The sequence below is a fragment of the Agelaius tricolor genome, unplaced genomic scaffold, assembly GCF_023055355.1.
Source record: "Agelaius tricolor isolate 1412-34295 unplaced genomic scaffold, bAgeTri1.0.p SCAF_25, whole genome shotgun sequence".
Classification (NCBI taxonomy): Eukaryota; Metazoa; Chordata; class Aves; order Passeriformes; family Icteridae; genus Agelaius; species Agelaius tricolor.
In genome coordinates, this window is record NW_027269285.1 from 1,998,647 (window position 1) to 2,012,593 (window position 13,947).

Sequence of the window (13,947 nt, forward strand, 5' to 3'; positions counted from 1 at the left end):
GCCTTTACAGTTCATAATCTACTTTGGAAATGTCCAAGTTTTATTATTTAAAAGGAGTCTGCCTTTTTGTGGATGGATTTTCAGCCATAATTATAAAAATTTAATATTTTTTTATATTATCTCTGTATTTATAGAAAAATCTCCTTAGGAGAAGCTGGTTTTGTTATAGTTTGAGGGAAAGCAGCTTCATGCAGTAATATTAAAGTTGCCAATAGGTGTCAGTTTCTTCCTATCCATGGATGTGAGATACTGGGAATCTGCTGGGGTTCAGTGACAAGATCCAAATGGGAAAGGATTTATTTCTGTCCTATTCATCACTCCCTTTTATTTCATCAAAAAGAATTAGGGTACAAGCCTTGCTTTATTTTATACCAAAAGTAAAGAAAACCCCTCATTTAAATGTGTATTCTGGGAATCTTTGGACTTATTTTATTGGGTTTTTTTAAGATACTGCAACTTATTTTTAAAAATGAATGTCCTGAAGTTAATTTTGAGAAGCAGGGATATTCGGTTCTTAAACACAACTTTGATTGGCCTTTTGTGGAGCAGCTGTGGAATTTAAAGAGGATAAATGAAAACTTTTGGAGGAATGAAAAAATAATTTTTTAGAAAGTCTAGAAATTCCTAAAATATCACTAATGCCAGTGTATTTCTCCAGCTGTGCAGCTTTTTAATTTGAGAAATTCAAGATTTTCTGAGACTTTCCTCTGGTTTAATTAAGGACAAGCTCATTTTTGGGGCATTTAGGATGCTGCCAGCGCTGGAGCCAGCACAGCCCTTCCCTCTGGCAGTGCCATGCTGTGAGTGGGCAGAGCTGTGCTTTTCCCCTGCATTTAGGGGTTCTGGGACCTGTGCTGAGGATCCCCAGCTCAGCCATTCCTGGCTCCTGCTCCCAGGCAGGTGCTGTGCCCTGGCACGTCAGGACACAGCAGAGCTTTTGTCTGAGCTTCCCCATTTCATGTGCTGAAATCTCCTGGGCCTGAGAGCGCATCTTTAAAGGCTTAAACTCCTCTGCTGTGTTTGCAGTGGGATGGAAATGAGCTCCCTGTTAGCTGCAGGCAGTTCTGGGAGGCAGCCAACTGGCCACCACTGCCTCCTTTGGCTGTGCCTTTGAAAAAAGTTATTAAAGGACAGTGCCAGTATCAATTAAAAAAAATAGAAATCCTTGAAAAGGAAGCTGAGGAAAAGGTCTTGGCAGCCTTTTGGTTTGCATTGTTGGGGCAGCCTGTGTCCTGTCCACACTGGTGCCCCTCAGCTGTGAGGGTGCCACTGCCTGCCCAGAGCGTGTGACAGCATGGAAAAGATTCTGTGACTGGTTTTGGTCAGAAGGGAGGGCACAAAGGGCAGGAATATTGCTGAGGATCGCTGACTCTTTGAAGGGTTTTGTGTTACTTTTAGAGAAAGAAAATCTTTATTTTCAAGAAGATTTGGTGTGGAACTCCCATCTTCCATCCCTAAGTGGTGTGGGAGCCTTAGGACCTCACTGAGACAAACATGAAGCAGGAGCTCTGGTCTGTTTTGTTGGATATTTATACATAGAAATGAAATGCAGAATGTCCAATTAAAAGCAGTGTCAGGAATTCTGAAGTTCCTCAGAAATGCTAATGCAGCTGCTGTGCACATGAGGAGTGTTTGTCTTTCTGTTTTTGTTTTTGTGGTTGGATGTGTAGCTTAATATATTGTTACAATAAATATGCCATAAAATATTCAGGATGTAGATGGACAAGTTCGTGCTGCTGTTGGAATGTTTTTAACTCCTGCATTTCCTGATTTTTCCTGAGCAAGTTTGACATAGAACCAACCTTTGTTTTGCCCTGCTTGGGATTATGTGGAAATGTGCTGATTTGACTTGGATGGCAGGGAGCCAGAATGTTTTATTTGTGCCTTTTGTAACAAAACCTCAGTGTACAGGTGCTCCAGACTGGGAGAGGGAATTTAAGACAGGTGCTTAAACGTGGAGGGAAAACATGCTGTAACTATTGTAGAAAAATTACCAGGATATCCCCTAATCTACCCTGTGGGGTGTTCTGATTTTCAAATGTCTGCTAGGAGAAGGCAGAACATCAGTCTCATGGCAGTCACTTCCATCCATCACTGCTCTCCTGGTGCTTGGAGCCAGCTCCTTTCCCTCAGAAAAGGCACCAAGGGGAGGAGAAAGCCCAGCAGGAATTTCACATCCTGCACTGGTTTAGGTGTTCATGTGGCCAAACTAAAAAAAAAAAAAAAAAAAAAAAAAAAAAAAAAAAAAAAAAAAATTTGATGCTTATGTTAAGAATGTGTTTCCTTTACTAGTGTGTGTGTCGAGGTGTGGATTTTAAATAGATTCTTAAATAGCTCAGAGTTTTAGTGTGGTTCACTTCAGATTTCCTTCAGAGCCTTTTCTGCATGTGCCTGAAGGATCAGAAACCAAAGTGATGCACAGAAACCAAAGTGATGCTCAGGCTTTTTTTGCCCCTACTTTGCTCCAAAGAAAAGCTGCAGAAAAGCTGAATTCCATTGATTTCTATTCCATCAGTGCTCCTCACCCCAAAACTGCTTACTTAGTGCAACCCTGCTGCTGATGAATATGGCCTGATGGATCCTTTCCTGCTCCATAAAGAGCATCCTGCCCACCCCCTGGGCTGAGTAGAGATGCTCCCAGATAACATCATGCCCGTGGCATCATCCCTGTGTCTGCTGAGGAGCTCCTGCTCAGCCTCCCTGGCCCTTCACTCCTCAGATTGATATATTCTCCATCCAGGGTTCCCCAGGGATGGAGACATTTACTGCAGCCATTAGCTGGCACCACGTTTCTATTGATGCTGTTCTGTAGAGCCCTGAGGTAATTTTGCAGATTTTAGTCAGAGTAGTTTATGGTATAGAAATTCTGGAATTCCTCACCACAAGCCAGAATCAGTCTGTGGATGTTGAATGCCCTGCACCTCTCCAAGTGAATAAACCCCCAAAGCAAATGGTGTTGGATGCTCTGATCTGCACTTTGGATTTGGGATTGCTGTTTGCTCTCCCATTCACACACAAGGAACAATTTGGTGGTTTCAGTTTGTCACGGGGCAGGTCTGGAAATCTTCAAGGCTTTTTTGGACATTTCTGTTGGAATTCCTTTCCCTGTGGGGCTCACAGGAAGCAGTTTGAGCTCTTGACTTTCAAGTGAAAACATTGGGTGTCCTATGAGGAGGTTTAATGCCTGAAGAGTCGCATTCTTCCAGAAGCTGCGCGTGTTTCCCTCTGAGCTGTGGGCGTTTCTCCTGTTGTCCCACACGGGGTAATCATTGCCAGGATTCCTTTGTCTGTGGGGGACCAGCCCTGATCGAAAGTCCTCAGGGCAGGTGGGGAGGGAGGGAGCTCCTGAGTCACAGGATTTTCTTGATCAGTGAAGAAGAGCCAAGTATGTCCCTGGGGATTGCTATAAACACTTTGAATTTTCATGCGCCCACATTTATATGAGCACCTACCCCTTGATGGTGTTTTTCCCTGGGAAATGTTGATTTAATTTTTCTTTTTACCAGCATTATTTATAAGAGTCTTTATTCCCTGGCTGTAGGAACCAGTGTCTCACCATTCCAGGAGAATGCTGAAATACTTTTCAGAGAGGTCTTTATGGCACAGTGGTGGATTTATGGGAACAAGCAGCTTTGGTGCTTGCAGGAGGTTTTGCTCCACTGCAGGAAAATGTAAATACAACAAAAAAGCTGCATAAAGCCACAACAGAGGCCTCAGTCCCCAAGATGTCTGTCTGTCATATCTCCAGGCTCTGACAGTTTTACAAATTAGATGTAAAACAGGAAGTGCTCTTTGTTTCTATATAAGTTATTTTTATCTAAAGCACCCAAATCCTTAATGGTAAAGGGCAAACAAAGCCATCTGACATTGTCCTGCACAGAAACAACAACCTCAGTGGCAACTTTTATTATTTGTCACTGTCCAAGTCTGAAGAAAATAAGAAAGTAAAGCTGAGATTAAACATTGCCCTGAAATCAATCAAATTGGTGCTAAATTAAACAGCAAGGCCTAATGAATATGAAAGACCACTGATATTTTTAGAAAAAGCTCTGGGATTGTGCTTGGACCTGTGGAGTAACAGTAAAATCATAAAATGATGGAATTTGTGAACTGGGAGGGACCCACTGGGACCATCAAAGTGCAGATGCTTCAAACTGCCATGGTAGAGTGGCAGGGAAGGAGACCTCTGTAGTAATAATGATGATAATAATTTAATAATAATAATAAATAACTAAGAAGAAAAGGCCCTGGGTGGCAAACCTGATTTCTCAGTAGGTCCATCCTGCTCTTTGCTCTTTTACTCCATTTTATGGGTGATACTTAAACAGAAGGAAGTACAAGAACAATAGAAGAGTTTTGGAAAGTATGTGACAGTGTGAGAGTAATAACATTTACACAGGGCCTTTCATCTAGAAGGAACCCAGAGGAATTTCTAAACAATATTGCTTTATACAGTTTATAAACAACAAAAAAATTGGTTTGCTAAAAAAACCAAAAAAACAAAACAACCAACCAAAAAAAAATATATTAGATAAAACAACTTCTATGATTTGTTTTCCTTGTAATAAACAAAGCTTTTTGCTACAGCAGTATCACTCTGCCCATTATTTATTGCATATTCCCTCTCTGTGCTCTCTGCCATGGAGCTGCTTGCTGGCTGCTCTGCACTGCAGGAATTAAGGATGGAGTTTTGTAATTCCATTCCTATGGAGAGCTCTGTGTTTCATAAGAGCCACAAAAGAATTGCAGATTGATTATTAGAGAAGCAGCATCACTTCAGTGGCTTCTTGGAGCTATTTATTTAAAAATACACAATGGCCCTGCTTCGCTGATTTTGGAAGTGATAATCCAGCAAGTCCTTTGAATGATTAAAGGCAAAGAATTTCTGTTGAAATGAGTTACTTCTTTTGGAATTTGTTTAAAAAAGCTGTTTAAAACCACTGGACACTTCAGCTGCCATATGTCATCTTTAATGAACCTTGCCAGGCACTGAACAGAAAAATCCTCCTTTCTCCAGGAGGTTTCTTTAGGATGGAGGTGAGCCTGGGCATCCCTGCCTTCATGGCATTCCCTGGGACCCAAATGGTGCCATTTCTGCCTTAGTTTGGGATTAGAGACAAAATCCTAAAAGGCTTTTGTATTAATAACTGCCCTCAGCTTGAAGTAAAACCTCTGGAACGGGTTCCTCACAGGTACAAGGTGTGACATATCCATTCCAATTCCCCCCTAGGAAACAATAAATCAACATTAGTCATAAAAAAGGATGAGCATGGACCACTGCAAAGGAAACTGGAGAGAACTGGGGAAAAGAAAGCAGTGAAAAGGCTGGAAAAAGAAAGTTTAATCAGAAAACTGATAGGGGAAAAAGACTGAAACAAGACAGAAAAGAACTTAAAATGTTTTTCATTAAAAAGTAAGAACAAAGTCAAGATACAGGGGATGAAAGTCTGGAAAATACCAAAGCCAGATTTTTTTTTTCTGTACTATAAATATTGTTGTAGGGAATAAAGTTCTTATGATGTGCTGTGAAATTAAAAATCAAGCAGTAGTGTCTTAAGATGAACATGATGGGATGTGCTCGAAGGAAAGCAGTGTTAGGTGATTCTGATTTGGCTTTTTCATTCCCTCAGCTTTATTAATTCATGTATTAATTTGCAATAGTTTATCAGATGTCATTTTCCAGTGTGTTTTAGTGAGGTTTGAGAAAGAAATAAAACTGTGCTGTGGGTAGGGAGTTCTGAGTGCATCGTTCTGCAAACTGAAAATAGCTGAGACAAGTTCTGACTGTTAACATCAGGTTTTTCTGGAGAGAATGTTGTATTCCTGTATCTCCTTTAAATCTTGATTTGGTGAAGAAGCTGTGGAGATGCTGAAGAGCTGCCCCAGTGGAGCTGGCTCAGGTTTTATGGGTGCTGTGTTGGTGATTTCTCGGCCCAGGCTCTGCTGTGGCTGACACAGCCTGCAAGGACTCCTGTGGGCTTTCCCTGTGGGCTGCTTGTTTAAAGGACAAGGGAGAGGACAGGAATGTGTTGCTGTTCTCCTCTTGGCTGCTCCCTTTGTGTTCACATTGCCATCACTGAAGATCCAGGATCAGCGTTTGGAAAACAATTCAAGGAAGGCACTGGAGCCTTGGGTTTCTTGGAGGAGCTCAAGACTGATGGAAAGATCCAGAGTCAGAGGAGGGGATATTTGTGGGAATTTTCAAAGCTGAGTTGAGGAGATGATTTGGTTTATTATGGGCTTATGGATTTGAATCTCCAGAGGGTGGTAGAGATTTTTGATCATTACCATAAGGGTAATAATTAAAATTAATGGAAATAAATGGAAAATAAATAAACCTTCTCTTTGCTCACTCACAAAGAAAATATTTATGTAGCTCTTTGGAGAGCTTCAGGTAATGTGGGATTCCTGTATTCTCAGTAAAACGAAAAATATAAAATCAGCACAGCAACAAGTAAGTTTAATGCTTTTTTGAATGCCAGTAATCACAAACTGTATCCTTATTGCAGTTATAATTTTATAACCCAGTTATTTTTTTAAAAAGGGAAGAAACGGAGAAATTTAACACTGAAAAATTTACTTATGGGGCTATAGCTAACATTTACATTTTGGAAGTGGGAAAACCGAGGCACAGGATGTGAGTCCCAGGGTGTCCTTAGCCAAACCCCATTTTTTATTCCTCACTGTTCCTTAGGGCAGCACCAGTTGGAATTTTTGGGTGTAGGAACTTGAGAAAATTAGCAGAAGAACTTGGATTTGCATTCTGATTTTCAAAATGCAATTTTTCTTCCTTTTTTCCCAGCTTTGAAGTTCTCATTTCCTCTGCACAGAGGCAGAAGATAACTGTGTGTACTCAAAAGTTGTGAAGTAGTTTCCAGTAGGTTTTCACCTATATCTTTGTGAGTGATGGGTCCAGTTAAGCTGGTTCTAAGATCAGATATTTTTTAGTACTTGCTTGGTTTGCTGCACTTTTGGAAGGACTTTCCCTGAGTGATCCTTTCTTGGATGACCTCTCCATGCTGTCATTAAAACTTGGAAACTTTGCTCTTCTTGACAGTTAGTTCTGCATTCTCATTATGTTCATTCCTATTGTAAACATGCTCAAGTTGCTGCTGTTATTGCTTAGAATGGCTTTTTCCTCTGTTGTTTTGAAGTCTGGTAGAAATAGAAGTTAATCTTTAAGAGAGTGGGGCTGCTGAGCATTGGACGGCCCAGCTCGATGGGTCACGCCGTGTCTGTCTTTTCATTTGCCTCATAGATGATGTTCTGCTGACTCCAGCTGTTTTTTTGGAAAGCAGAAAAACAATTTGCTTTTCCTTCCCATAAAGTATAACCCTTTGTTTATCCTTGTGCTGCTGCAAGTTTCCAAAATGCAAAGACTTGCAAAGAAAAGAAAGGGAGGAAATAGCTCCTTTTTTTTACGCTGTTTTTCGTATCGGAGAGTAGAGTTTAGGACCGAGCTGAATTGTTGACCTTTGTGGAGTTTATTCTTAGAATTGGTTGATTTGTGTGTGGAGTCTGATTGACTGAGCCCAGTTCATGAGACAAACCACGGGCAGTGCGTTTGGGGAGGGCAGTCCCAGCTTTTCCAAGCAACTCCTCTGTTCAGTGATCAATTTTGGATTTGAACAATTCTTCTTGCAGTTCTTCAATGGCTTCAGTTCATTGAAATAATTGAGAACTGTTCCCTTTTCCAAGCAGGACCTGTTTTTTTGCTATGAATTGCTGAGACTCCTGTAGTTTTCTCCTGCAGGGATGTTAGGAATTTGGGAAAGGCAAGTCACTGGTTCTGAAGTCACTGTAGAGATTTACATGACAAGGGTTATCATCTGGCAACTTTTAGTGCTGTATTTTATACATAAAAGGGAAGGTAAAAGAAAGGTTTGGGGGACCTGAATTCCTTTCCTGACCCAGATAAGAGCTGCCGAGGCAAAGTCGGCATTAAAACCTCAGCGCTCCTGATCTATAATGTCATCGGAAGAACACGTTTGTATTTACAACCCAGGGCTGTATTTACAACCTTGTTTTTTTTGCTTGCTTTGTTCCTTAAGAGGCTCTGGCTACCCACATTTTATGCACTCCTGGAATGCAATAACAATTGTGGCATCATCTCTTCAGAATTCGTTTTCCTTCCTGCGATCGGGCCGGCGATAAAGGCTCACAAACCCTGCCTGGGTCCTGCCTGAGATGGGCTTAACTGGGTGCATTCATGCTGGGTTTAACTGGGTGCATTCATTCTGGGTTTAACTGGGTGCATTCATTCTCTCCTTCCCTTCCTTTCTGACCTTTCAAGCAGCTCACTGTGATCTTTGGAATTTTGCAATTCCCTCCGTGCTCTGCTCTGGAAAATGAAATCCAGGCTTGTTTATCTCGGCGCCCAAACCCGCATCCAAAGAGTTGTCAAATGTCCATGGAACGTTCCAGAAAGGTGCTAACACCTCCCACACTGCTCCTCACTGCTTTGCAGGTGTGGGAAATAAAACCTGTCCCCTTCTGGAAGTTCTGCTGTGCTCAGGAAATGTTCTGGACTCCACTGGAGCCTGCTGGAGCAGAGCTGGACATTTGTGGATATCGGGTTCTTTTCCCTTCTCTGGGTGCAGAGCAGGGTCAGAGTCTCACATCAGAGATTCAGAAAATAAAAAGCTTCACTGGCTGGGTTTGGGGTTTACTTTTTATTAGGATTTTATGCAATACACTGAATAAAAGTTGTGTTGGATGTGTTCTGAAATGCAGTTTGTCTGCACTCCCTCAGCCCAGGATACAGGAGCAGCTGCCCAGGGCTCCTTTAAATCAGACACACATGTCTGTAAGGTCTTCAATATTTTGTTTCTTGGCCAATCAGTGAGAGGGTTTAAATTGCTAAATTGACTGTATTAGCCTAAGAACTGATGAAAACTGAGATTAACCATTTGCTTGATAGCCTCCTCCTTCCCCTTGTTCTTTCCTCCTTATTTTTTCATGTAAAAAATGCTTATTTTAAAATAAAAATGTATTTTGTATTTTGTATTTGTACAAATACAAATTATTTTATTTATAAAAATTTTATTTTACTTATAACATATGACAAAAATACATATTTTAAAAACTTTATATATGAAATGCCATTTAATGTGATTCATTTTAAGCCTTTCCATGTTTTCATTCACAGCTATTTTGTCTAACAAGTATTTTCATGTTTAAATCCTCAGGAATAATTCTCTTTTCTGTGCTCATTTTTATCCATATGTATAAATCTATTTTTAATGATAATATAAAGTGAACAGTGGAAATATTGCCACCAATTTAAGGGAATTACAAATTTTCACACTGTGTAAAGTAAAGTTTGTGCAAAAGTATATGGAGAGACTGAGGGCTTGTATAGAGAATTGGTAAAATCAAAAGCAAGAGCATTTTGAAAGACTGAGGGTTTGTATATAGAATTACTAAAACTGAAACCAAGAGCACAATTATCCTTTCATACAGTAAAAATCCAGAAGAGGTTGAAGTGATTGAGCTCTTCACCAACAGAAAGGTGTCAATCAAATAAAATTTATTAAATTGTGAAGATACAAAACCAATCGAGTCAAACATCACCACTCCCTCACCCCAGAATGTCATTTTTGTATCAAAATGGCTTTAAAATGCAAACAAAAGGAGAAATGAATATTTACACATAATTAAATGTTCAAAATAGCTCCTCTAACCACAGCCTTATCTCTAGAAACAAAAATGCAAGCATCCACTGAGTGATATTAGCAACTGCAAGGCTTTTGTTTAGACTTTTTGTTTTCTTGGCAATAAATAAAATTCTTTGGAAGAGGTCATTAAGATCTTTCTTCATGTTGCCTTTTTAAACTTTACAGGCTGCTATCCTTGTCCAGGGCCAAACATGAATCCTATTGCTCTTGGAAGCCGCTGGCTTGCTTATGCAGAAAACAAGGTAAGGAGGGGTTTGAGATCAAAAAATCCTTCTAAACTTTGTATGTATAGTGGGAAAAAGAAAAGAAAAGGTCTCAGGAAAAAGCTGTGTGCAAAAGAAAGTCTGTAAGAGGAGTTGCATTAAAATGACAGTCCTAAGTATTTTAAAATATTAGATCTTTACTGTGCATGTTTGATTTAATCTCAGTTTAAGGAAGGCAGAGAAGCCAGCCATCAACATGTGTTTTCAGTGAGGTAACACAATAATCAACCCATTTTGTGCTCTAAAAGTTTAAAGCATTTAATTACAGACACTTCTGAAGGTAGGCAAAAAAAAAACCACTTCCTAAATTCTCTTTGGGGAAACTGAGTCTGGACAGAGCCTGGTTTGTCTGAGCCAACACTCAGAGCAATGCACTCTGTACCTTAGAAAACAGCATTAAATTGGTCACTTTTGAACAGCTTTGAGAAAGTTGAGCTCCAAGAAAAAAAAGAAAAATTTTAGACTTTTTTCTTCTTTCTAGAGACAAAGAAAATCGATTCCCAAGCAAAGAAATGATCATTGCTTTTACCCAGAGGAGTGGTTGTGTATGTAAAGCTTGAAGTGAAGCCTGAATTCAGCTCCTAATGCCCTAATTTTATTTCAAAGCAGATGTTTTTTCTCCCTTCCACCTGTGACTGGAGAAGCTGTTCCTAGAGCTGAGGCAGGAGTTATCAGAGGCAGATTTTAGAATTTGCTGTTACATCTCCTCCAGCACAGACGATTTCTTCCCAAATTCAAACCTGCCTTTCCCTTTAGTGCCACACCTTGCTCATGCTGGAAGAGCTAACCCTGCTCAGCATGGGATTTAAAAAGTATTGCTGCCAAAATACCAGCAAAAGAATTGGATCACCAAGGGAATTTAAATTAAATTTACCTGTCCCCAGGTAAATTCACTGGGGGCTTTCCCTACTTTAGGTATTTTTATTTAGATATTTAAATATAAGCAGGACAGAAAAGCCTTTAGAAACAAATACATTTTACAGCAATTTTAAATTTTCTTTAGCTCAAATAGTTCAACAAGCAACGTGTTTTGCATGCAAGCAACAAATACCTATATTTTTTCCTAATTTTGCATAGAAGCACAGATTCTATTGTTACTTAGGGTTCAAAGGCAAAACCTACTTTTGTAGGGTGATGGCAGGTACAAGAGTCTTGTTTTGATTTTGAAGGCAGGCAATAAAAAGCAAACCCCATGTACATTCCTTTAATCTATTAAATGCAAAGTTTCAAACAACTCTTTTCCTTTGTCATTTCTTTGCTTGCTCGTCATAAAAAGGAGGGGAAAGCCACACTTGCATTCTTAGAATGGCTGATATTTAATGTTACATATACATGGCTAAAGCTTTTGATTATATTTATTTAAATTTATTTGTGGTATTGCTGCCAGACCAAAAATCCCACCATTTCAAAGTTTATGAATTCTTAGTGAGTACTCATCTGGTAATTGAAAACTGGAGCGGGGGACGCGACAGTCTGGGTGGCACCCAGAAGATTATAAAAAGGGGTTAAGTGTCTCAGCAGGGCTTTTTGCTGTTTGTAGGAAAAAACACACCACTGTACATGATAAATAAGAGCTCTGGTAATGGCTTCTGGGTTTGTGGAGTTTAATAGTAGTGACTTGGTTGCTGTCTTTCTTCTTGTAGCTGATCCGATGCCATCAGTCCCGTGGTGGAGCCTGTGGAGACAACATTCAGTCTTACACTGCCACAGTCATTAGTGCTGCCAAAGTGAGTCCATCATCTGCCCTGGGAGAGCTGCTCCTGCAGCATAATGATGAGGTTTCCCTGCTGAATTGGGCTGTGTGTCATCACCCCCTCCCTTCCCAGGGAGGAGAGCACGCTGAGAGCCCTGCAGCAGCAGCAGCAGCACCGGGCCTGCCCTCCCCATCCTGCAGAGCTCTGGCTAACTGTAGCTTTCCACAAGTATTTCTGGTTCTGAACTGATTTTCAGAAATTTCATTTATTACAAACAGCTATTTACATTAGAGGGAAGTGACAGTGGGATGGATTTGTATAATGGCTGTTCATAGTGGCACAAGTTTATATGATTAGAAATCAACATTGTGAATTATTAGTCTTTTAGCATCATGAAAAGTGACTTTACAAGTGCCTGCTGCTCTTTGGACTCCATCACACCCCCATTATATGTTTTGCTCTCTCTGAAGGGTGACAGCACAGTACTGGAGCTAATTAATGACCTTCTTTGAAGGTTGAGCTTATTAATGACTGTTTACATATAGGTTCCATTGCCTCGTTTTTGTACTTCAGATGATGTTATAAAATACCTCTCTTTTCAGAGACATGTCTGGGGTTTTGTAGTATCAAAAGAAGCTCATGGCTTGGAAAAATCTTAAACAAGGCCGAGCACAACTTTTGTTTCACTGTCTCCCTCCCAGCTCCCTTCCTTGCTGCAACAACAATTTCTTTTTCTCACACACACACACAGAGTGAGTTTTGGCACCGTGGGGTGAACTCGGTGCTGATTACAAGCTTCCCTTGTAACCACCAGCCTTTTCATTTCTGATATGTGCAACAAAACAAACCTAATAATAGGAATGAAATGACAGCGTGGGACAGAGGGCTCAGTGGCACCGAGGAAAACAACAGTTAGGAGAAGCCACAGAGAGAGACAGGGCAGGCAGCTCATGTGAAAAGAAAACAGAAAAACAAACACAGTCCGGCACAATCACTGTGTGGCCAGAGAAGGAGAAAAATCACAGCTTTTTATGTTGTTGAGGGGAGCTGGAATTGCTCCTCTCCTGAGGTGATTTGCTGGATCTCTGTGTACTTTCACCATCAGCACAGTTAAAGAGGTGTGGAGGGAAATTCCTTCAATCCCAGCATCCTGAACATCTTTTTTATAGCACAGATAAGTTTGAAAAACTGAGTGGCTTAGTGTGATCAGCTGCAGTTTGGATCAGATGTGGCAAAATCCTGCAAACAGATCACTGTAGTGATGGCCTTCCCTGCTGAGTAGTACTAGCAAGGGATCATAATCCAGAAATTCTGCTGTTAAGCTGAGTTTATCACACTGAAGTAGTGCTATTGCATCATGTGAGTAGATACTGAAGATAAAATGTGTTTATAATCATAGGAAAGAAAAGATTGTGAGCCTCTGTACAGAGATAAACTCCCAGTGAGAGTTGGGAAAAGGGATAATCCCCAGGGCACGGGCTGCTGCTGCTGCTCTGTATTTGCACAGCTCATTGCTCATGCTCCTGCCTGTTGGATGTTACTGTAATAGACAAGATTAATACTAATATAGTTTTAAATATTTGCATGATTTGGCTCTTGAGGAGTGTCTCAGCCTTAGTGTATTAATTTGTTATCCATGAGCATGCCACAATAAATCTGCAATGTTTAATTTATTAGTGATTTCATTGAGTCTTGGCTTGCTCTCTAGCAGGTTTTCAGCTCTGATAACTGCAGGGCTGAACTTTCTTGCTGGCACATAGATGCTCCATATATCTGTTGCTCTTTATCCATTTCATTGCCTGGCCATCAATTCACTCCTTCCTTATTTAACTCTTCATTTATGAACCTCTATTTATGCTGTTGTGTCCTATCAGCTGCAGGGGTTTGTAATTCTTTGCTTTGATTAGTGCAGGAGCAGCTTTTTGGGGAGGGCATGTCCTTTCCTTTTCCCTGCAGTGCTGCTTTTTGGTTCAGAAGTGGTTCCATTAAAGTTCTTGTTTTGCCAGGTTACCTTGGGTTACAGCCTTTTCTCTGGTTGGCTTCCAATTTTCTACTGAAGGGAAAGAACCTTGGTATGAAAGAGAAGGAGACCTGAGAGCTTTCAGCAGGGTCACTTTGGAGAATTGCCTTGCAGATCCTCTCTAGAAGGTCTTGGTGGCAGCACAGAATATTTTCTGTAATGGTTTTTCCTTTGCTGACCCTGGTGGGGCCAGGGGTTTGTCCTCAGTGGGAGCTGCTGATCTTGGTGCAGCAAATAAATTTCCTCCTTAATCAAATAACTTGGGAGTTATTTGAGAGGGTCCCTGTTCACCA

The 13,947-nt window shown here is 40.6% G+C and overlaps 1 protein-coding gene across 13 annotated transcripts in view; it reads left to right on the forward strand.

The window, feature by feature from the left end:
- BCAS3 (BCAS3 microtubule associated cell migration factor) overlaps positions 1 to 13,947 on the forward strand; it is a 299,661-nt gene that overhangs the window by 38,317 nt on the left and 247,397 nt on the right. For all 13 annotated transcript variants that reach the window (XR_011682444.1, XM_071448221.1, XM_071448225.1 and 10 more), the window contains exons 10-11: positions 9,843 to 9,919; positions 11,584 to 11,667. Coding sequence is in view for 12 of the 13 variants with exons in the window: in XM_071448221.1 (XP_071304322.1) it covers positions 9,843 to 9,919; positions 11,584 to 11,667 (161 nt within the window). In the remaining variant the exon portion in view is untranslated. The remainder of the gene's footprint in view (positions 1 to 9,842; positions 9,920 to 11,583; positions 11,668 to 13,947) is intronic.